The sequence below is a fragment of the Monodelphis domestica genome, chromosome 2 (assembly GCF_027887165.1).
Source record: "Monodelphis domestica isolate mMonDom1 chromosome 2, mMonDom1.pri, whole genome shotgun sequence".
NCBI classification, from domain to species: domain Eukaryota; kingdom Metazoa; phylum Chordata; class Mammalia; order Didelphimorphia; family Didelphidae; genus Monodelphis; species Monodelphis domestica.
Window position 1 is genome coordinate 443,186,875 of NC_077228.1, and position 23,842 is coordinate 443,210,716.

At 34.4% G+C, this 23,842-nt stretch overlaps 1 protein-coding gene and 1 pseudogene across 11 annotated transcripts in view; both read left to right on the plus strand.

Annotated features, from left to right (window-relative positions):
- The window catches only part of MAP3K4 (mitogen-activated protein kinase kinase kinase 4), a 216,830-nt gene that overhangs the window by 167,903 nt on the left and 25,085 nt on the right, over positions 1-23,842 (plus strand). For 4 of the 11 annotated variants that reach the window (XM_056814361.1, XM_007484859.3, XM_056814363.1 and 1 more), the window contains 9 exons: positions 5,462-5,623; positions 6,371-6,504; positions 7,255-7,333; positions 8,662-8,740; positions 10,021-10,120; positions 11,131-11,247; positions 13,023-13,123; positions 13,838-13,918; positions 23,505-23,696. In XM_056814361.1, the coding sequence (XP_056670339.1) occupies positions 5,462-5,623; positions 6,371-6,504; positions 7,255-7,333; positions 8,662-8,740; positions 10,021-10,120; positions 11,131-11,247; positions 13,023-13,123; positions 13,838-13,918; positions 23,505-23,696 (1,045 nt within the window). The remainder of the gene's footprint in view (positions 1-5,461; positions 5,624-6,370; positions 6,505-7,254; positions 7,334-8,661; positions 8,741-10,020; positions 10,121-11,130; positions 11,248-13,022; positions 13,124-13,837; positions 13,919-23,504; positions 23,697-23,842) is intronic. The other 7 variants (XM_007484860.3, XM_001381453.4, XM_007484861.3 and 4 more) reach the window with 7 other exon arrangements.
- LOC103094791 (zinc finger protein AEBP2-like) lies at positions 14,026-23,484 on the plus strand (annotated as a pseudogene).

Below are 23,842 nucleotides of genomic sequence, written 5' to 3' on the forward strand. Positions count from 1 at the left end.
CAAGAAAACTGCCCTGACATCCTTGAACAAGGGGACAAAATAGACATTGAAAGAGTTCATAGAACACCCTCTACATTAAATCCTCAAAAGACAACTCCCAGGAATGTAACTGCCAAATTCCAGAACTTTGAAGCTAAGGAGAAAATTCTACAAGAAGCCAAAAAGAGACAATTCAGATACCAAGGAGCACCAATCAGGATCACACAAGACCTGGCAGCTTCCACACTAAAGGACCACAAGACTTGGAACACAATATTCAGAAAGGCAAGAGAATTGGGTCTTCAACCAAGGATCAGCTATCCATAAAAACTGACTATATACTTCCAGAGGAAAGTATGGGCATTCAACAAAATAGAAGATTTCCAAGTATTTGTAAAGAAAAGACCAGAACTAAGTGGAAAGTTTGATATCCAAATACAAAGATCAAGAGAAACGTGAAAAGATAAATGAGAAAGAGAGGGAAAAGGTGAAAAATGTTTTTTTATTCAAACTCTCTTCTCTAAGGGCTACAATTAGATTAAATTGTTTATATATATATATTAATATATAGGAAAATGTTATTTGTAACTTTCAAAAATTGTATTCATTAGAAGAATCATTCATAGGAAGAGATTGGGGCATTAAGGGCTATAAGATAATAAACAAAAAAAAAAGAAAAAGGGAGGGGGAATCAAAGATGGCACCAAGATATACTTGAATAAATAAAATAGATAGGATAATCTTTATCACACAAAGATACACATGGGAAGGGGAGGGGAAGGATACTCTTATTAGAAGGAGAGGAAGAGAGTGCTAATACATAATACTTAAACCTTATTCTCAGTGAAATAAATTCTGAGAGGGAAGAGCATCTAGATCCATTGGGATCTTGAATTCTATTTTATCCTACAGTTTAAGTGAGAAGGGAAAACTAAAAGGGGTATGGGGGAGGGAGTACAAAAAGAGAGGGAAGGAGAGGGGGAAGGGAACTTAACAGAGTCCAAAAAACAAGAAGGGAGAAAAAAAGGGAGGGACCAGAAAGGGAAGCATATTAAGGGAGGGGATTAGGGGGATAGACTAAAAGTAAACCACTGGTTTCAAAGGATATAGCAAAAGAAGAAAGGTCAGAACTAGGTGAGGATATCAAAATGCGAGGAAATTCACAAGTGAAAATCATAACTTTGAATGTGAATGGGATGAACTCACCCATAAAATGTAAACGAATAGGAGAGTGGATTAGAATCCCAAAATCCTATCATATGTTGCCTACAAGAAACACACCTGAGGCAGGTAGATACTCACAAGGTCAGAATTAAGGGTTGGAGAAAGACTTATTGGGCCTCAACTGATAGAAAGAAGGCAGGAGTTGCAATCATGATATCTGACAAAGCCAAAGTAAAAATAGATCTGATTAAAAGGGATAGGGAAGGAAAATACATCTTGATAAAAGGGAGTATAGATAATGAGGAAATATCACTAATCAACATGTATTCACCAAATGGTATAGGATCCAAATTTCTAAAGGAGAAACTAGTAGAATTGAAGGTGGAAATAGACAGTAAAACTATACTGGTGGGAGACCTGAACCTACCACTATCAAATTTAGATAAATCAAATAAAAAAATAAATAAGAAAGAGGTAAAAGATGGGAATACAATCCTAAAAAAAATTAGAGTTAATAGATACATGGAGAAAAATAAATAGGGACAAAAAGGAATATACCTTCTTTTCAGCAGCACATGGTACATTCACATAAATTGACCATGTACTAGGTCATAAAAACATGGCAAACAAATGCAGAAAAGCAGAAATAATAAATGCAACCTTTTCAGATCATAATGCAATAAAAATAATGATCAGTAAGGGTACATGGAGACCCAAATCTAAAATTAATTGGAAATTAAATAATATGATTCTCCAAAATCAGTTAGAGAACAAATCATAGAAACAATAATTTCATTGAAGAAAATGAAAATGATGAGACACCCTTTCAAACTCTATGGGATGTAGCCAAAGCAGTACTCAGGGGAAAATTTATATCCTTGAGTTCATATATTAACAAGTTAGGGAGGGCAGAGGAAATGAATTGGACATGCAAATCAAAAAACTTGAAAGTGAACAAATTAAAAACCCACAAAAGAAAAGTAAATTAGAGATCCTAAAAATTAAGGGACAAATTAATAAAATTGAAAGTGATATAACTATAGAACTAAAAAATAAGACTAGGAGCTGGTATTTTGAAAAAAACAAACAAACAAAATAGACAAAGTACTGGTCAATCTAATAAAAAAAAAGGATAGAAGAAAACCAAATTAACAATATCATAGATGAAAAGGGAGAGCTCACCTCCAATAAAGAGGAAATTAAGGCAATCATTAAACGCTATTTTGCTGAATTATATGGCAATAAATATGCCAATCTAGGTGCTATGAATGAATATTTGCAAAAATATAAATTGCCTAGATTAACAGAAGAAGAAATAGAATTCTTAAGTAATCCCATAGAAAAAGAAATTGAACAGGCCATCAATAAACTTCCCTAAGAAAAAATCCCCAGGGCCTGATGGATTCACAAGTGAATTCTATCAAACATTCAAAGAACAGCTAATCCCCATAATATACAAACTATTTTGACATAATAAGCAAAGAGGAAGTCCTACCAAATTCCTTTTATGACACAAATATGGTACTGATTCCAAAGCCAGGCAGGTCAAAAACAGAGAAAGAAAACTATAGACCAATCTCCCTAATGAACAAAGATGCAAAAATCTTAAATATTAGGATACTAACAAAAAGACTACAGCAAGTGATTGGGAAGGTCATTCACTATGACCAAGTAGGATTTATATCAGGAATGCAAGATGGCTCAATATTAGGAAAACCATCCACATAATTGACCATATCAACATGCAAACCAACAAAAATCACATGATTATCTCAATAGACACAGAAAAAGCCTTTGAGAAAATACAACCGTCATTCCTATTGAAAACACTAGAAAGTATAGGAATAGAAAGGTCTTTCTGAAAAATAATAAACAGTATCTATCTAAAACCATCAGCCAACATCATCTGCAGTGGGGATAAACTAGATGCATTCCCAATAAGATCAGGAGTGAAACAAGGATGTCCATTATCACCAGTATTATTTAACATTGTACTAGAAACAATAACAGTAGCAATTAGAGAAGAAAAAGAAATTGAAGGTATTAAAACTGGCAATGAAGAGACCAAGATATCACTCTTTGTGGATGATATGATGGTCGACTTAAAGAACCCCAGAGAATCAACTAAAAAGCTAGTGGAAATGATCAACAACTTTAGCAAAGTAGCAGGATACAAAATAAACCCACATAAGTCATCAGCATTTCTATATATCTCCAACACATCTCAGCAGCAGGAATTAGAGAAATTACATTCAAAATCACCCTAGACAATATAAAATACTTAGGAAACAAACACAAGAACTATATGAATACAACTACAAAACACTTTCCACACAACTAAAACTAGATCTGAGCAATTGGAGAAACGTTAACTGCTCGTGGGTGGGATGAGCTAACATAATAAAAATGACCATCCTACCCAGATTAATTTACTTATTTACTGCTATACCCATTGAACTTCCAAAAAACTTTTTTACTGAATTAGAAAAAACTATAACAAAGTTCATTTGGAAGAACAAAAGATCAAGGATATCTAGGGAAATAATGAAAAAAAAATGCAAAGGAAGGTGGCCTTGCAGTATGATATGAGATCTCAGACTATACTATAAAACAGTGGTCATCAAAACAATTTGGTACTGGCTGAGAGACAGAAAGGAGCATCAGTGGAATAGACTTGGCATAAGTGACCTCAGCAAGACAGGCTATGACAAGCCCAAAGATCTCAGATTTTGGTTCAAAAATCCACTATTTGATAAAAAACTCGTGTTAAAATTGGAAGACAGTGTGGGGAAGATTAGGCTTAGATCAACACCTCACAGCCTACACCAATATAAACTCAGAATGGGCGAATGACTTGAAGAAGGAAATTATAAGTAAATTAGGTGAACACAGAATAGTATACATGTCGGACCTTTGGGAAAGGAAAGATTTGAAAACCAAACAAGACTTAGAAAGACTCACAAAATGTAAAATCAATAATTTTGATTACATCAAATTAAAAATTTTTTGTACAAACAAAACCAATGTAACCAAAATTAGAAGAGAAATAATAAACTGGGAAACAATCTTCATAACAAAAACCTCTGACAAAGGTCTAATTACTAAAATTTACAAAGAGCTAAATCAATTGTACAAAAAATCAAGCCATTCTCCAATTGATAAATGTGCAAGGGACACGAATAGGCAGTTTTCAGATAAAGGAATCAAAAGTATTAATAAGTACATGATAAAATGTTCTAAATCTCTTCTAATCAGAGAGATGCAAATCAAAACAACTCTGAGGTACCACCTCACACCTAGCAGATTGGCCAACATGACAGCAAAGGAATGTAATGAATCCTGGAGGGGATGTGGCAAAGTCGGGACATTAATTCATTGCTGGTTGAGTTATGTATTGATCCAAGCATTCTGGAGAGCAATTTGGAACTATGCCCAAAGGGCACTAAAAGTCTGTCTGCCCTTTGACCCAGACATAGCACTGCTGGGCTTGTTCCCTAAAGAGATAATAAGGAAAAAGACTTGTAGAAAAATATTCGTAGCTGTGCTCTTTGTGGTGGCAAAAAATTGGAAAATGAGGGGATGCCCTCAATTGGGGAATGGCTGAACAAATTGTGGTATATGTTGGTGATTGAGTACTATTGTGCTAAAAGGAATAATAAAGTGGAGGAATTCCATGGGAACTGGAACAACCTCCAGGAATTGATGCATAGTGAGAGGAGGAGAACCAGAAGAACATTGTACACAGAGACTGATACACTGTGGTACCGTCGAGTGTAATGGACTTCTCTACTAGTGGCAATGCATTGTTCCTGAACAACCTGGAGGGATGTATGAAAAAGAACACTTTCCACATTCAGAGGAAAAACTGTGGGAGTAGAAACACAGAAGAAAAACAACTGCTTCAATACATGGTTTGAGGGAATATGGCTGTAGATGTAGACTCTGGGTGAACATCCTAATGCAGACACCAACAACATGGAAATAGGTTCCATGTAATATCCTGTAGAATGGCGATGGGAGGGGTGGGTGAAGGGAGGGAGGAATAGAAAATGATTTTTGTAACCAAGGAATAATGTTTGAAATTGACTATATAAAAAAATTTAAATAAAGAAAATGGAAAAAAGTACCTATTGCTTTATTTGTATTTTAATAGAAAAGAATAATGAGATTTTTCTAACATTTTCCCCTAGTTACTATCACATTAGAAGAATTAGCATCTTCCTAAAAATGAAGGAAATTGTACCTTGAGGTTAAATTAATATTACGTTGAGTCACCTCAACTTTAGAATAATTTTCCATTTGGTTTTTTTTTTTTTAGGATGATGCATTGCAGCTGTGCAACAAAATAAGTGATGCCATTGACCAAGTGGACCATATATTCACATCAGAATTTGATACTGAAGTTGATGAATCAGAATCTGCCACCTTACAGCAATATTATCGTGAAGCCATGATTCAGGGTTACAATTTTGGTTTTGAGGTAAATACAGGAATATAAGACTTTTGTTTGGAATTAAAAACATCTAACTTGATAGGAGCTGAAACTTTTTTTTAGTCATTCTAAATTTTAATTCATAATCACTGTGGAACTTGACCTTAAGTTTTCACTTAATAACTTAATTATTTGAGCAAATAATTAAAACCTTTGTGTTCTTTCTTTTTTTTATATTTTTTGTAAAGGGATCAGGGGTTGGGAAGGAAGAGAGGAATATAATTTCTTTTCTAAAAATATTTTGTCTCAACGAGATAGACAAATTTTCTGTGAAAGTAGTCCACTGAAAAAAACTAGTCTCAATGTATAGAATTTTTAAAAATTATATTGAATTAGTTTGATTATTTTGTGTAATTTACTCATAATTAATTTAACTAAAATCCATACTGTGTATTTTTTAATGGCAGATTTTTATGGTAAAAATATCTTGGTTGAAAAATTTTTATGTACAAGTTATACAAATAATCCATCAAAACAACTTCCAAGATCATCATAGAATAGAATACTACTATAACATGATGCATTATGAGAAGAAACAATAGTAATTAAATATAATTGTATACACTAAGTGGCCATTATTGCCATTCTTGCATTGGGAAAAAAATTATCTTAAATTGTGATTGATAATGGTCCAAAAGATTGAGGTTACAAACAAACACTTGTTAATAAATAAAATGTATATTTTTATTGTAATTGTTGAAATCCTATTGATTTTTAATATAATTTAACTTTTAGTATCATAAAGAAGTTGTACGTCTGATGTCTGGAACTTTTAGACAGAAGATTGGAGATAAATATATTAGCTTTGCCAGAAAGTGGATGAATTATGTACTAACTAAATGTGAGAGTGGTCGAGGCACTAGACCCAGGTAATGCCCAAGTGAATATCTTTTGTTTGGGAATCAAATAATTTTATTACCCAATTCTAAAATATTAATTTAAAATATTCTACAGAGCTGAAGACATAAACGATTCTTTTGTCATTCCAGTAGCCTGATTATTGTAGATAATGAAAGGTGGTTTTTGCTTGCTTAAGGTTTTCTGTTGAACTTATTTTAAAATATAATTTTTTAAATTATTTCAAGCTGGATTATGAATAAAGATTTTCACATCTTCCTTTAGAATGTTTTTTTTACTATGAGGCAGCTGGGTGACTCAGTGGATTGAGAGCCAGGCCTAGAGATGGGAGGTCCTAGGTTCAAGTCTGGCCTCAGACACTTCCCAGCTGTGTGACCCTGGGCAAGTCACTTGACCCCCATTGCCTAGCCCTTACCACTCTTCTGCCTTGGAACCAATACACAGTATTGATTCTAAGACAGAAGGTAAGGGTTTTTATTTTCAAAAAATAATAATAATGTTTTTTACTACCCTACATATTTTTCCTAATAACTAATCATTATAATTCCTTGATGAAATGTGATCCTTTTCTCAATTAAAGTGGAGGACAAGAAAAAAAGCTGGATGACACCATCTTTCAGTAGTTGTACAGAAACACAAAAACTTATTTTCAGAATCACACAAGATTATTTTTGTGGAGTTAATATAATGTTCCATAAATAATTTAGAATTCTATTCTATTTCCTAGTTATTTATTTCTAGTTATTGAATTCTTTTAATAGGTGGGCAACTCAAGGTTTTGATTTCCTGCAAGCCATTGAACCAGCCTTTATTTCAGCACTTCCTGAAGATGACTTCTTGGTATGGAATGAATGTTTGCATAATTTTTAAATACTGAAAAATTAGTGTTCTCTGAATATACCTCAGTTTTTTTTTGGCTTTGAATCTGGAAATGTCATACTATTTTTCTATGTAATTAAACATAATTGCTCAGTATTTTATGTACATGATGTTCATGTTTATTTAATATTTGTCTTTTATCATTTAGAGTCAGCATTGTACAGCTGATTAAATTGAATTATGGTATATGTATGTGCCTTCTAAAACACCAAGTTGCCAGTTTCTTTTATAATACTCCAAGTATAGAGACAGTTGGCATTTATTGCCTATTTTAATGAAGGCAAAATTTAGTTGGCTAAGTGCAATATCAATGTTTAATTTCTTGCAAGATATTACACATCATGGTATTGTTCCTTTAAAATTAAAACAAAAGAGGGAAGCTGGGTAGCTCAATGGATTGAGAGTGAGGCCCAGAGACAGGAGGTCCTGGGTTCAAATATGACCTCAGATACTTCCTGGCTGTGCAACCCTGGGCAAGTCACTTAACCCGCATTGCCTACTCCTTTTGCCACTCTTCTGCCTTAGAACCAATATACAATATTGATTCTAAGTCAGAAGGTAAGGGTTATTTTAAAAAATTAAAACTATAACAAAGCAAAAACATTAAAATGCAAATATAGAGTACACTTCATTCAGAAATAAAATTGTGTCACATAAAGAGCCATTTATATGTATTTAACAGGTAAATTATTAAAGGATATAGGTAGATAATTACTGAATTTATTAGTACTTTTTGTTAAGTGTATAGAGCTAGAGTTACTCTCTTATGTGATATACATCAGAGTACTTTTATAATATTTGAAGCGAAATACATTTATGCATGAAAACAATACTTTTATAGATCTTGATACACCTTGGACTGAAAGAATATTTGTCAGATCAGATAATAAAAGAAATATGACACGGTGAGGTGGCTCAGTGGATAAAGTATTGAGCCTAGAGTCAGGACAATCCAAGTTCAAAAATTGCCTCAGACACTGACTAGTTGGGTGACCCTGGGCAAAATCACTTGACTTCTGTTTGTCTTAATCCACTGGAGAAGAAAATAGCAAACTTCTTAGTATCTTTGCCAAGAAAATCCCATGGGAAATATGGAACATGGGGTCACAATGAGTTGCACATGACAGAATGAATGAACAATAAGCAAAAATATATTGATATTGAGATTGCATTACTGATTTAGATAGGTTAGATTAAAAAAAAAAACACCGCTAGGAAAGACAGATTATTTTTGTTACTTACATCAAAAAGAACACGTTTTATCTCTTCTCCTTTGCTTTGGTTTCTAGAGTTTACAAGCTTTGATGAATGAATGCATTGGTCATGTGATAGGAAAACCTCACAGTCCTGTTACAGGTTTGTACCTTGGTAAGATCTAGCAGTTACCAGCAGTGTTTTAGAAACATTCTAACTTGAATGAATTAATCAGAGAATTTAGCTTCTCTGTGCTATCATTCATAGACTATATTTAATTGCATCTTTAACATGGAAATGTAAATTAGTCATTAAAATATGTGGGAAATATTTCAGCAAACATGGACTAACTACAAAGATGTTTGTAGCAATAGTAGAATTAAAAAGATAAAGTTCCTTCCAGATCAAAAATCTACCACATATCATAATCTAACATTTTAGTATTATAACTTCTCAGTCACAAAATATTATAATCCATTGCAAATTTTAATGAGCAAATATTTTAGTGCCTGCCATGTGCCCAGGAGTATGAAGTGTTATATAGATTGGCACACTTGGAATCAGGAAGACCTATGCAGCAGGGACAAATCACTTAATCTGTATGAGCAACTATTTCCTCATTTGTAAAATGAGGATAATGATACCTACAGGATAAGCAAATAAAGTGTTTTGCAAACTCTAACGCCCTCTATAAATGTTACTTATGATTATTTTTGTATTATATTTTCTTGCTCTGTGCCACAGTTGCATATTTATTTGATGAAAATGATGAAACAAAAGCTTTCAGTATCAAATGGTAATCCCACACTAAGTAGCTTCTGTTGGTCCTACAACCCTCTACATGATCTATTAGACATTGAATGTTCAGTGTCATGACATAGATTTAGACCAACATAGGTCATTTGTTCCAATATTTGCTCTTAACACTTGTTTGTGAAATTCTCCTCTCCCTTTCATCAAAGGTACACCAAATAAACATACCTGTTAAAAGCTTATTTGGCCATTTATAAAAATACTTTCACTTGGCATACTTGCTACTCATACTGCAGTAGTGGCATAGTATACAGTAACTCAGGATTTTATGAATTATAGTGACATGGAAATATTTTAATTCCTGTTATCTTATTTACTTTTAAAATGTAAGAGGGAAAAGAGAACATGGTACAAGGGAAGAGTATTGATTCTGGAAGCAGAGGCCCTGACTTTTCATCTCACTGTCTGTGTGAATTTTGGCAAATTATAACCTCCATTTCCTTATCTCTAAAATAAAGGTTGAAACAAAGACCTCCCATGTCTCTTTTTGCTCTGTCATTATGTTCTAAGCCTCTGTGTGTATATTTATATATGTAATTTAATTTTGTTCACCTTAATAAGATGTATTTTTAATTTGCTAGTTTGACCTCTTACTGGTAAGTGTCTTCACAATGTCCATTTGTTGTCTTTTTTCACTCTAGCAGCTATACATCGGAACAGCCCCCGTCCTGTGAAGGTACCCCGATGTCACAGTGATCCTCCCAATCCACATCTCATTATCCCAACTCCTGATGGATTCAGGTATTTGGTGCTTCATCAGTCATTTGCAACTAACAGGTTAAAAATGCATAAGGTTGCTGGTTGTTTACCTTGAAATTTTAAGTATTTTTTCCCTGATGTTCTTTTTCATATATTTTAGAAAGCTGTTATTTCTGTTCTCTTGATGGCATGTACTGTAGCTCTAACAAGAATGTGTTGAAATTTGAGGATAGGCAAGAGTTTTTCAAAATAATATGACACCAATTTGCCTATACGCAAATACTCAAAGAATCTTTGATTTTGCCTGTGTGGCACCTCTAAGTAATGATTGTGAGCATTCTTTGTTTTCATGGAGGAGAGCTGCCTGAGGCATCCTGAGGTGAAATGACTTGCTTAATCACACAGCTAATAAATATCAAAGGTGGGATTTGAATCCAGTTCTTCCTGATTCCAAACCCAGCACTTTGTCCTCTATGCAGTGTTGCTCTATCCACCTTGTTTAGAAATGGCTACTGTGTGCTTTCTAGCTTTCTAGCTTTCTAGCAATCTTTCCTTTTTCTTTCTTTAAGAAAGCAAATTAGAGTTTCTTTTGACATAGTGAACATTTGAATTTTTATTTTAAAATGGAAGTGTTAACTATATTTGTCTATTTTCTGATCCTAATTTCTACTTATGTTCTTCCATGGCTTATTTCTAGACCAAAGCAGAGAGTTAGAAAATAAAGCACTTGAAAGATATTATCTTTGAATGTGGTGGCATTTCTGCATCTTTTGAATTGTGATCTTCAACTTTAAATAGGCTAGCTTTCATTTTGCCAATTTGGGACTGCTTTTAGGAGCATGATAATTTAAGTGCACCTTTTAAGGAAAAATTTTTTTTTAATTAGGAAATATTTTTAGACAGCCTGTAAAACTGAATCTCAAAGGGAAATTATATTTTTTTATTTTTCAATTTTTTTTAATTTGCTCACCTTATTTAATTTCAAATTAAAAATAGTTGACAATCAGACCTTTTTCAAATTGTATTTCCTGAAGTTTTCCTTCTTATCACAGCACTCGGAGTGTGCCTTCTGACGTGCGGAACCCATGCAGTGCTGCTACCAGTCGCCCTGCCCCAGCCGGCAGCGACTCTGCTCCACCCAAACCTGTCAGCAATACAAATGATAACAGGTAGTTCCATTCCACCAGTGTCATCTCTGTTGTCATCCCAGACGCAGTCTGCTTTCAGTTTACAAAAGTTGTTTAAAAGTAGGACCTGCCTCAAGTATGGGATCTTGACTTCTGGGTGCCAATCATCTTTACCTCCCTGCTCCTGGGGGCGGCACAACTCTTTTTTTTCTACCAGGATAGTTAGGTAAATCATACTGTGCGTTGTGTGTTCCAAGGCAGAAGAGCAGTAAGGGCTAGATAGTGGGGGTTAAATGACTTGCCTAAGGTCATGTAGCAAGGAAGTATCTGAGGCCAGAATTTAGTTTTTCTGTATGTATATAATTTGGGTGGCAATGACTAAATCCCTATTTCAATTTTGTACATTACTTTAAGGTAGAATCTCCATACAATGAAATTCAAAAGGTCATAAAGAGATTTATGTTATCTTTATCGATTTAACACTTTAAAATATCAGTAAGCTTATACTTCTAACCATTATTTTTGAACATATATGATTCATGTAAATTTAAACTTTTGCATTTTAAACATATCATTGACCATAGGTACTTCCTATTATAGGGAAAACATAGGGGAAATTTAAATAGAAGAGGTAGGCACTGAATTGAAAGGCCATTCTATGCTATCATTTATATTTAACAATTTATATTTATGAAGTATCTTTATTTCTATAGTATTTTTATACATTTTCATTTATTTGATCCTGTGGTATCCCTGTATAGAGATCACAGCATCCCATTTGCTATATATTTGTCAAATCAAATAAAATGAAACAGTGGTCAAGTAATTTTCTTATGCTCATTTAGTTGCATTTGCTTAGGTCTGGACTTCATGTAAGGCCATTACAATTTTCAAAGTTTTTACCAAAAGTCCAGTGAAGTAGGTTGCACAAGTAGTGTTAACTTCATTTCCCACAGAACTACTATCACATTCTCTTAAAAAAAATCTAGGGAATTAGGAAATATTTTATTTATGTCTACTCTATTGCAAATCTACATCAAATATTGCCCTGTATGTTGAAGTTCTGAGAAATGAAAAATAATTAGAAGGGTTCCAAACCTGAATTTTTGAAAATCACTGATGTAAATAAATAACTCCCTTAAATCTACCTGGCATATGAAATAAGAGCACAAATGCTACCATACTTCATTAGACCCCTCTGTTGCATAGCACAGCTTCCTTACACTCATAGACTCTGATGTTGTCATCTTTGTTCTTTTTTTTTAATTTAAATTCTTATATTAACATTTATCTTCATAAATACTGACTTAATTTCTCTTGAAGCAATTGCTTTGTGCACTTGAAGAGTAGTTGATTTTGTTCCAAAAATTAATAGATTATATTGCCCTCTTGCACTTCTGCTTTGCTTCCAATTATAGTACTTTTCATATGTATGCTTTCATTCTCCTGGGTTCATGTGACAGAAATCTGTTAGATCTTCCTGTGACTGATGATCTAAATAAAACCAACAAAAATTATATGGGTGATGTTTTTAAGTATACCTTGAATAAAGGCAGTTGTATGTAATCTTTTCATTCCAGGAATTCAAATTCTGAAAATTTACTTAAGTTAATTAATGATATTTATACGTATAGATCATACAAAGGACTCCTTCAGGAATTATTGGGTGACAAAAAAGAAATGGACAATTTCAGATTAGGTTAATTGATTCTCTTCATTTGAAGTAGAATTAAAATCTTCATAAGAGTTTCTCAGAGCTTATTTCAGTGTAAGCACTACTGAACTGATGTAGCTTAATTTTTAAAATATTGAAACAGGGGGTCCAGTGTTCCAGAAAATGATCGTTTGGCCTCCATTGCTGCTGAATTGCAATTCAGATCATTGAGTCGACACTCAAGCCCCACAGAGGAGCGAGAAGGTATTTGTTATACCCTTCTCAATTCCTTTAGTCCCTTTCAATGTTCTATTTCTTGTTATTTCCTAATAAAAGGTGGTTAGGGAGGGTGATTGTCAATGAGGGGGAAATTGAGAAGATAAAGCAATGTGAAGTTCTGTTCCTCCAAGAATAAAAGTGCTTAAGATTGTTTTTACTGATGATATGCATGTTTTATGAGCACATTTTTTAATCTGTTATTTCAATTGTTGATTTTTTTGTTATAGTTTTAAAATGTTCAAGTGATATTATCTTTACCTTTGGTAATGTATTAAACTTATACTATAAAGCTATCCAAGGAATGCCTTAAAAAGCCATATTATATGTGAAATATTTACATAGTATTACTGGGACTTATGGAAGAAACCAGTCTGTCAGGGCCAAAGGAGGATTTGTATAATTTTGAACTCTTCTGTTTTATGGTTTGTGTTATAATGCTAACTATAATTATGTGTTTATTTTACTTCTAAATCTATAACCTACTGACAATTCAATAGTTTGTTGACTTTTTCTAGTATTGATTTTAGAGAAGATTTTTATCATACTTAAGTCAAACTTACTAGAAGCTAAGAATCAGTTAGGAAAAATAATGTCCATTGACCAGTACCATCAAGGTTCTAAAATTACTGACATGGAAATACTGCTATATTCTGATAATAACTTATACATTAGAATTTAAGTAAAATATATTTCTTGCAGAGCCTTCATATCCAAAAGGAGATTCAAGTGGGCCAACACGGAGAAGTTGGGAGCTTCGAACTCTGATCTGCCAAAATAAGGGTAAGAAGAAATACTGCATTTCAAATTCTCTTACCATAATTCTTATTTGTGAGTGGAAAAAAGATACTGAGCTAAAAATGTGCCTGGACTTCTGAACTTTTTACCTGTATAATTAATTTCTTTTAGCACTAATAAAAAATTTTAAACATGACTCATTTATAAAACACTAATTTTTAGGACAGTTTGAATGGTCTTGATTATATCATGTTGAATCTTCCTCTTAAGTAGAATTACTATAGAATTCAGTATAGGGGGTAGGAAGAAGGATTTTTGCTCATTTGTTTCCTTAATTATAAAAAGTGATCAACAAATTTTTTGAATGCTTGCTGGACTCAGTAGTTTTATCTTTTCACATATGAGCAAATGACTATTTAAAAGAAAGTAAAGAGTTCAAGAAATAGTGTGATGATTGAAGAATCTAGTATCTGGGAATGATTTCACTAGATATAGTGGGACCTGAATTAGGCCTTGAAAAAAGGATAAGATTTAGATAAATGCAAATGTGATTTAAAAAATTAAACAAACTCAATAAACATTTAACAACCCACTATATAAATTATCCTGCTAGATATTAGGGAAACATAAATGAAAAATGATAATCTCTATCCTTATGTCACTTATAGTCTGTATGGGGAGAGAGATGAGAAATCTGTATTCTATAATGGAGCAAAGGAGAGCTAGTATTTTTTTTTTAAACCCTTACCTTCCGTCTTAGAGTCAATATCCAAGGCAGAAGAGTGGTAAGGGCTAGGTCAAGTGACTTGCCCAGGGTCACACAGCTGGGAAGTGTCTGAGGCCATATTTGAACATAGGACCTCCAGTCTCTAAGCCTGGCTCTCAATCCACTGAGCTACCCACCTTCCTCCGAGAGCTAGTATTTCTAAGAAAATTTGGAGCAGCAGAGATCACTGTTAGCTAGAGTTTCATGGAATACACTAAAGCTGATACTGTAGACCAAGAAGATATCAAGGCCTGTACTAGGGTGATGGCCATTTTTGGGGACCAAAAAATGATTTGAGAGATATTATAGAGATAGAATTAATAGAATTTGGCAACTGATTAGATATGGGATTTAAGTGAGGAAAAAGAAAAGTTATGGGTGACTCATGTCTTGATCTTGATGACTGAGAGAAACATGACACTGTAAAAGAAATAGGAAGTTTTGGAGAAGGTTTGTGGGGGAAGAGGGGGAGTTATACTTTGGACCTATTGAAAAGACAATGGAACATCCAGATAGGGGCTGTTCATCAGGCATTTTGTAATTACAGAATAACTACCAAATTATCATAGGTTCTAAATAGAGAATTAAAGGCCATTAAACCTTGTAGGTAAAGGTAGAGCATAAACAAAGAACAGAGACAAGAATACCTGTAGTATGCTTGGGGAAAAAAATAACTAGTTCTGTGAATGCAGTAGTTGATTTATGTAGGGTAGTAAAGTTTGGAGGGATCACCACCTGATCCCAGCCCAGTAGTTAACCATTTCAACTCTGTACTACCTTCAGTTCTTGAATCCCTTGCCCTTTGTCATATCACTTTTATTTTCCCCCACCTCAACCTTGGATAATTCAGTATCTACTCTTACTCACAAGGTGCTAAACAAAACTGGAAGTCATTCAGTACTTCTGACTGTTACAAATTCAACCAGATCCTCACTGTAGCAAGTCTGTCCTTTTATACCTTCCTAATTAATTTTGCCTCACTCCCATATTGACATTTTAAACCCTTCCTCAAGCACCTCTATTCTTCCTTTCCTCCTTCAGTTAAGGACCTTGCATCTTACTTATTGAAAAAATTAATACCATTTGAATGAAACTTTTAAGTGCTTAATTTGTGTAATACACTGTACCAAGCACTAAGTATACATGCAAAAAAGTAGGACAATCTTTTCTCTTAAGAAGCCCACATTCTAATGGAGGAAATAGCACATAGGGAAGATATCATTTCATAGTTAAATTAAACAGTCCCATTTTCCTTAGGGTATGGTGGCAAAGCAGATTAAATCAGATCATTTTCTGATCTTGAACCTTTCAACAACTTTAGTGGTAAGAACTTTCTTTTCTGGATCTTTGGTAGTGGTATCTGTGGCACCTGAAGAAGCAATTTTCAATTCTAGGCTGCATCTCCATAAAGATTTCTTCCCAGGATGGTGGCTGAGGCCTTTAGGCTGAATGCTTTGCCATAATTAAGGCTTGTAGATTAAAGGTCCTATGCTATCTCCATCAGCTTCTAAAGGAAGATGCTGGTCAAGATGGTTGTGGTGGTGGTGGTTTGATTTGCCTTGGAACACTGTGCCTCTCTTTTCTTCAAGGATCCCTTACTGCTTAAACTAGACTGCTTTGTTTGCTCTGTGGGTATCAGTTTTTGGACTTGATGAAGTTTTTTGGACCCATGGTTATGCCTTTCAATTTCCACTCTTATAAATGGATTCTAGATTGGTCAGGTACACTAATCTGATGGGTCTTTTCAGCTTTACAGTGGAAAAAGGGCCCCACATAGGATAGCATGCAAACCTCAGATGATGTAAAAAGACAACATACTATGCAGTTTGGTATTTAACTTAAAAAATGAAGCAGTTTGTGTTTATATCTTGTTTAACCATACTTATTGTCATATTGTTTCCTCCCTGACACTGTTGAGCTCTTTTCTTTATATTCTATGGTAATAGCACGTGGTACTCTTCATAAATGGATCATAGGCTCTACTTCATAGGAGTTGCATCCCCAAATAATGTCTGTGGAGGATTATGTTGGAAATAGAACTGATATTCTGGGGGTACTTTCATTTCCAGGACTCCTGCTTCCATTTGCCTAATGGTTGCAGTTAGTTGGCAGTTGTTACTGGTCATGAAGCTCATGAAGAAAGTGGACCTCTTTTCCATAGTGATTTCTTCTCTAAGCAATGGCTTGTGGTTGTTGGGCTGGAAGTTATTTCAAAACTCCTTGACTTCATTTCCCATTTTATCCAATCTTCAAGTTGCTGAAAAAGAGGTGGCTCCTATTGCCAAAACCAATTTTTCTACCTATGCCCATAATCCCATCCATTTTCCTTTAGAAGATTGCATTCTCAGCTATCACAACCCCACTCTATGGAGTCTTTTACATTTCCCTATCAAGAGGTTCCTTCTCTTCAAGCATTCCCAAGTCTACCTTAACATAGATAGTGCTATTCACTAGACTGTACTATTCCTTCAAGTTAATTTTGTTTCTCACAAGCTCCTTCCTTTCTCAGCTATACTCCTCAAAAATGTCTAAATTTCTACTTATACTTCCCTTCACTCATACTTCAACCCATTCCAGTATGGCATCTAACATCATTATTTATTTGAGACTTTCTCCAGAGTTGGCAGTGATCTTTTCATTGCCATTTATAATGTTCTTTATTGTAATCTCCTTTTCCATCTTTTCATTTTGATACTCCCAACCACCCTTTTCCTCTTAAATAAACTTCTGAATTTTCATCTTCCCTCTTGGTTCTATACTTGTCTACCCATCCAGTTTTCCCTCCATCTTTTTTGGTGACTCATCATCCATATCATACCCTTTAACTGTAGGTATTCTCCTCCCAAACCCCACAAGGTTCTGAGCTAGACTCTTTCTTACTAACCTCAGTTCCCATAAATTTAATTATCTCCAAGTATATAACATACATACCATACATATATGTATATGTGTACTTATGTGTTTATATAACAAAATATAAAGCTACTCTTTTTGTGGTGGCAAAGAATTAGAAATCAATTGGGGAAAATGCCTGAACAAGTTCTGGTATATGATGGTGATAGAATGCTATCGTGCTATAAGGAATGATGAGCAGGATGATTTCAGAAAGAGCTGGAAAGACCTATGTGAACTGATATAGAGTGAAATAAGCAGAACCGGGAAAACATTATACACGGTAGTAGCAATATTGAGCAATGACCAACTGTGATAGATTTAGCTATTATTGATCATTGTAAGGGTTAAAAATTAAAGGTTGGACTAAATGTATAAAAATGTGATTGGCAAAATTATATTTCTCAAGTCAGGATGGCTATGGTAATTTATTTACAAAAGGAGAAAGTGAAAGTAAGGAAATAAAGAGAGAGAATAGATAATTACTCCGGCTCAGTCAGAACCAGGCAGGGCTTCAGAGACCCCAGCAAAGGGGGCCCAGAGATAAATTAAACAAGGGTTCTAGCCACAAGGCCTCCACCAAGATGAGGGGCCTCTCCAGAGGCTAGTACCTCCAGAAAAGCCAGAAAAGGAGTCAGCCTTCCTACTCACCCACATGGTATTTATAAGGGAAAATCCAAGGGCAGTTCAAGGTCCTAAGCCAAAGCTCCTTCAAGGTCAGGTTCAAAGGTGAAAGAGCTGTCCAGAGAAAGTTTCTCCCACTTTTAAAGACCATTCCTTTTGTCCCTTCTTGTGCCTTCCTTCCACTTTATTTAGACCAATTGTAGCTATAGCTTTGCTTAGGACTGCCTAGGGAGAACCCCGTGGGTTTTGATTTGTCCCTCACTATAGCATACATGGGTCACAGACCTCCCCATACTTAAGGATAAGTGGGGTATACTTACTGGGATTAAGTATAAAAGTAGGCAAGGGGCAAATTAATCCCATCTTCACACAATACAAGGATCTAGGACAATTCTGAAGGATTTAAGACAAAGAATGCTATCCACCTCCAGAGAAAGAATTATGGGAGTCTGAATGCAGATCAAAGCATGATTTTTCAATTGTTTCTTTGGGTTTATGTTTTGGGGTTTTGGTTTTATGGGATTACTCACTTTCAAGGGTGAACAGTGTGGAAATGTGTTTTGCATGATAATGCATGTATAATCCAGATCAAATCTCCTGCCACCACCTGGAGGAGGTAGGGTGTAAAGGGTGAAATTATGGCTGAGACTGAATGTATAATTATTTTTGGTCGCCAAGGATTTTATAAAATCCTAATGAAAAACCCAAGTCAGCTGGGAATTTTATGTTGATTTTAATTGATAGTGGAGGAGATTAAGGAAGAAGAAGGAAAGGAGTAGGTTCCACACACACCCCACCCCACCCCCTTTCAGGAGATGAGAGTTTGGAGTATGAAGGAGGAAGGAGTCAGGCTTGAACTCCAAAAAGGGAAAAGGCTAAGCCAGGATGCTGGAACCTGAAATCAGCTCCAGGGAAAAACTCACCACCAACTCAGACAATAGCTGCCACCACACCAAGATGTCGGAACACTTAGCATGCTGCCAGCCAGAGTCGTCTCTCCTGGGAAAGAGGAAGAGACAGGACATGACGTGCCTTATATAGACGTTTTTACATCACTTTTCTGCATCTCATCTGTACCAATGATAGCTTAGCTTGACTTAGGACAGCCCACGAGTCTGTCAGCTGTTTTCTGCACATGTCTGTTGCCTTTTTTCCCAGATACTTAATCTTGAGTATGGTGCAGGCATCCTGACCTTGTTAAATTGAGTAAGGTGGAAAAATGTGGACTTCCCAAGAGCTGATTCTGTTATTCCAAATATCTCTATTGTTACTGATCAGGAAATAACTAAATCAAATCTTCTAAAGAATCGTCTGATTGGGGTGGAATAGTTTTAAAATTCACAAGGGAAGGGAGGGAGATGATTTTAATAAAACTTAGGAAAATTTGTTAAAAAATTTGTTTTTACATGTAACTGGTAAAAAAATAAAAATATATAAAAGTAAAATTCCTACTATGTATATGATAAATCCCATTGGAAGATTTAAAAGTAATACAAGGTTATGTCTTTAGATTTCCACTCATATAAATGGACTCCAGCTTGGTCAAGTGTGACAATCTTGATGGGTCTGTTAAGCTTTATGGTGGGTAAAGGACCTTACAATTGGGAGGGGAGAGAATTTGGAACTTAAAAGTATAGAAAACTAATGTTAAAATTGTTTTTAGGGGGCAGCTGGGTAGCTCAGTGGATTGAGAACCAGGCCTAGAGACGGGAGGTCCTAGGTTCAAATTTGGCCTCAGCCACTTCCTAGCTGTGTGACCCTGGGCAAGTCACTTGACCCCCATTGCCTAGCCCTTACCACTCTTGTGCCTTGGAGCCAATACACAGTATTGACTCCAAGACAGAAGGTAAGGGTTTAAATTTTTTTTTGTTTTTATATGTAATTGGCAAAATAAAATATTGAAAGATTAAAAAAGAAAGCTTATGTAACAAATTTGTAATAAATTCAGTAAACATGATTACACACCTTATAACACTGTTTAGCAGTACATTATTGAGGTCAGTAGAGGCAGATGGTTGGAGTAATCTAGTTTTGGAGTTGGAAAGGCATATGAATAATAGTAAGACAAGGTGTAAGAAATTTGAGGGTAAAAGACAACATAATGTTGAACTGGTTAAACCATCCTTTAAGGTATATTATAATACCTTTGTATCTTATTATTTATGATTTAAATAATTTGGCCCACAGTAGTAGGAACTTGCATTTCAAGTGTAGGTATAACAGCTATGTAGAATTCTATATGTTAAACTCCATTAAAAAATATTGTTAGAATTAGAATTGAGTCTTTGAGAGGTCATTATCCTCTCTAGGTGAAAATGTCTGATAGCAAACTGGATGGAGATTTGGAAAAGAAGAAAGCGGAGCAGCATAAGCAGTACTATAATGGATAAAGACAGCACAATTTCCAGTGGACGTTCAACTCCTGCAATGATGAACGGTCAAGGAAGCACTACTTCTTCAAGCAAAAACATTGCCTATAACTGTTGTTGGGACCAGTGCCAGATTTGCTTCAACTCAAGTCCAGATCTGGCAGATCACATTCATTCCATGCATGTAGATAGTCAGTGAGGAGGGGTATTTGTTTGCCTATGGAAGGATTGTAAAGTATATAACACTCCTTCAACCAGTCAAAGTTGGTTACAAAGACATATGCTGACACACAGTGGAGACAAACCTTTCAAGTGTGTTGTCGGTGGTTGCAATGCCAGCTTTGCATCTCAGGGAGGGCTAGCTCATCATATACCTGCACATTTTAGTCAGCAGAATTCTTCAAAAGTTGCAAGCCAGCCTAAGGCCAAAGAGGAATCTCCTTCTAAAGCTGGAATGAATAAGAGGAGGAAGTTAAAGAACAAAAGACAACACGCTCTTTACCAAGACCCCATGACTTCTTTGATGCACAGACACTGTATGCAATACGACATTGAGCCATATGCTTTAACCTCTCAGCCCATATAGAAAGTTTAGGAAAGGGACACAGTGTTGTTTTTCATAGTACTGTAATAGCCAAGAGAAAAGAAGATCCTGGAACGATTAAACTGCTGCTTCATTGGATGCCAGAAGATATTTTGCCTGATGTGTGGGTTAACGAAAGTGAACGACATCCATTAAAAACAAAAGTAGTTCATTTATCAAAGCTACCCAAAGACACTGCCTTGCTTTTGGACCCAAACATATACAGAACAATGCCACAGAAGAGGTTGAAGAGGTAAAAATAATAATACATACACAAATAAAGCAAACAAACATGGGATACCTACAGTCTTAGTCACTGACAATGGGTTTAGGAATAGAGTTGCACATTAGAGTCAAGCCCTTCCTTTTTCTCCTTCCCCCACTACTTAGATAATATTTATGCTTAGTGTAAACATTCTGTGAATGAAGTAGATGCTTCTGTGGAATGTATTAATATATTACTGTACATCCACATTTTCATGGAATGGTACAGTGGGAGACTGAGCAACCACTCTTCTGGCAACTTAGTGGAACAACTTCTTGAAAGCTTTTCATGCCTGCTGCTTTAAGCTGCTTTTCTTTAGTGATTCCAGTAGTTTATATTTGAAAAATTATTACAATTTGTGCCCTTAACAAATTTGAAAAGCACTCTTAAGAATACATTTTTCTCTACAGTATTCATTGATTTAAAACTCAAGATATTAAGACAATAAAAATTGTCAGGAGATAATTTTAATTTTCAATTATGATTAATAGATGTGATTGGTTGCCATTTGTGTTCTTTTGCAGAACTTTGATAAGAAAAGTATTCAATTTGTTTTTAAGCAAACAGTGAACGTCATTTGCAATCAATGAAAAATTTCATCTATCGAATTAGGGCTGAAACTTTTAACTGTTAAAAGAGTGTTTCACTATGTGTGGTGACTCCCTTTTCAGGATTAGGGCTTTCTCATGGAGTACAGTATATTAAATATTATAAAATGAATCTGTTAACGGTTTTTGAAAAACCTCTTTTCAAAAATTTTGAATACTCTTGGTTGATTTAATTTTAAGACCAATTTTTTTTTCCCATGGGAAAAGCAATTGATTTTTCTTTTGATGTGAGAAATTGTATTTTTTTTTTTACTTATCTGGAAATTGATTTCTTTATGCACCAAAGTTGGTTTGGGAAAGAAATAAAATCACTTTCTTGCTTATTTATAAGCAAGAAGCCATATTGATTTTTTTTTAAACTTAAAGGAATAGAAAATTGTGTAACTTGTTAGTCTTGTATGGAGACAAAAATGTTGCATAGAGATAATAGAACATTGCTTGTAAATAATTCAGCAGATTTGTAATATATTTTTATATTATGAAATGTACTGTAGATGTTTTTCTAGAGGCATGAAAGTTAAATGTATATATTATGGTAGAAATAATATTGAAAGATATTGTAATTCACTAGTGCTGCCAGAAGAATGTTAATAAAGCACCTTCCTTAACAATAAATGTCTTTTAGAGACTTAAGGGATAATGTACTACTGTTAATATCTGTTGTAAGAATGAAATACATTGAACATCCTTCCAGAAGTCTTTGAGGGATGAACAGTAACCATAATAGAATTATGGCACTCATTTCTGACAGTGACCATGAAATCAATTATTTCCTTACTGTTGGAAGGACCTTTTATAAAGTATGTGGTAATATGCAGTCAAACTGCATAAAATCCTCCTAATTGAGGAGTTTTCACTTTAATATAGTAAATATAAAAACCAGCAGTTTTTACACTAAAATTTTTAAATAAGAGACAAATGTATTAACCCTTTGGTTCCAAGATGAGAATTTTCATGGTACATAGTGCATTTTGCATTTGCCTAATTAAAAAAAATTTTTTTTTTAAATAAACATGAGAGGCCTTCTTGGTTCCAGTGGGTTAAAAAGCTCTAGAAATAATGAGTCATGAAATTAAATGAAGTGCAATTACAGCACTACTAATATAAGACATTCTGGAAAGGTTGTTTAATAAGAATATTATACATATGCTCTGTAGCAATGTGATATTTCTTTTGCATTTTTCTTTTGGTTTCTGTTCTTTTGCTGGAGCATTTCATCTACTGCTTTATTCTATACCTATAAAGTAACCTGCAATCTCCATTGTTTATCTTAAATTTGTTATGAAATTGCCAATAATCGGGTATATATAATTTGTATCTGTATTTTTATTTTATTGTTTCATGTCCTTGTAAGTCATTCATAATCGACAGATGATTGTAGCCCTTGCCTAAGTATTTTTTCTAATAAAACAAAGCAAATCACAAAAAAAAATATTGTTAGAAATTGATTTGCAGTGCTTTACTAGACTATCTTTGTACATATTAGGAGTTTGGAACTAATTGATATGAGGTTTTTTTCCTCAGATACTGCTTCTAAACAAGGACCCATAGAAGCTGTGCAAAAGTCAGTTCGATTATTCGAAGAAAAACGTTATCGAGAAATGAGAAGGAAGAATATCATTGGTCAAGTTTGTGATACCCCCAAATCCTATGATAATGTCATGCACGTTGGATTACGGAAGGTGACCTTCAAATGGCAGAGAGGAAATAAAATTGGTAAGGGGTAAGAAAAGGAGAAAAAAGTAATAATTTGTATACTTATTTCTAAATGTCAAAATTTTGTTTATATTTGATCCACCTTTTCTTAACTACGTTGATCAGTGTGCCAGTTTTTATTTTGTTTTGTTTTTAGATCCCCTCCC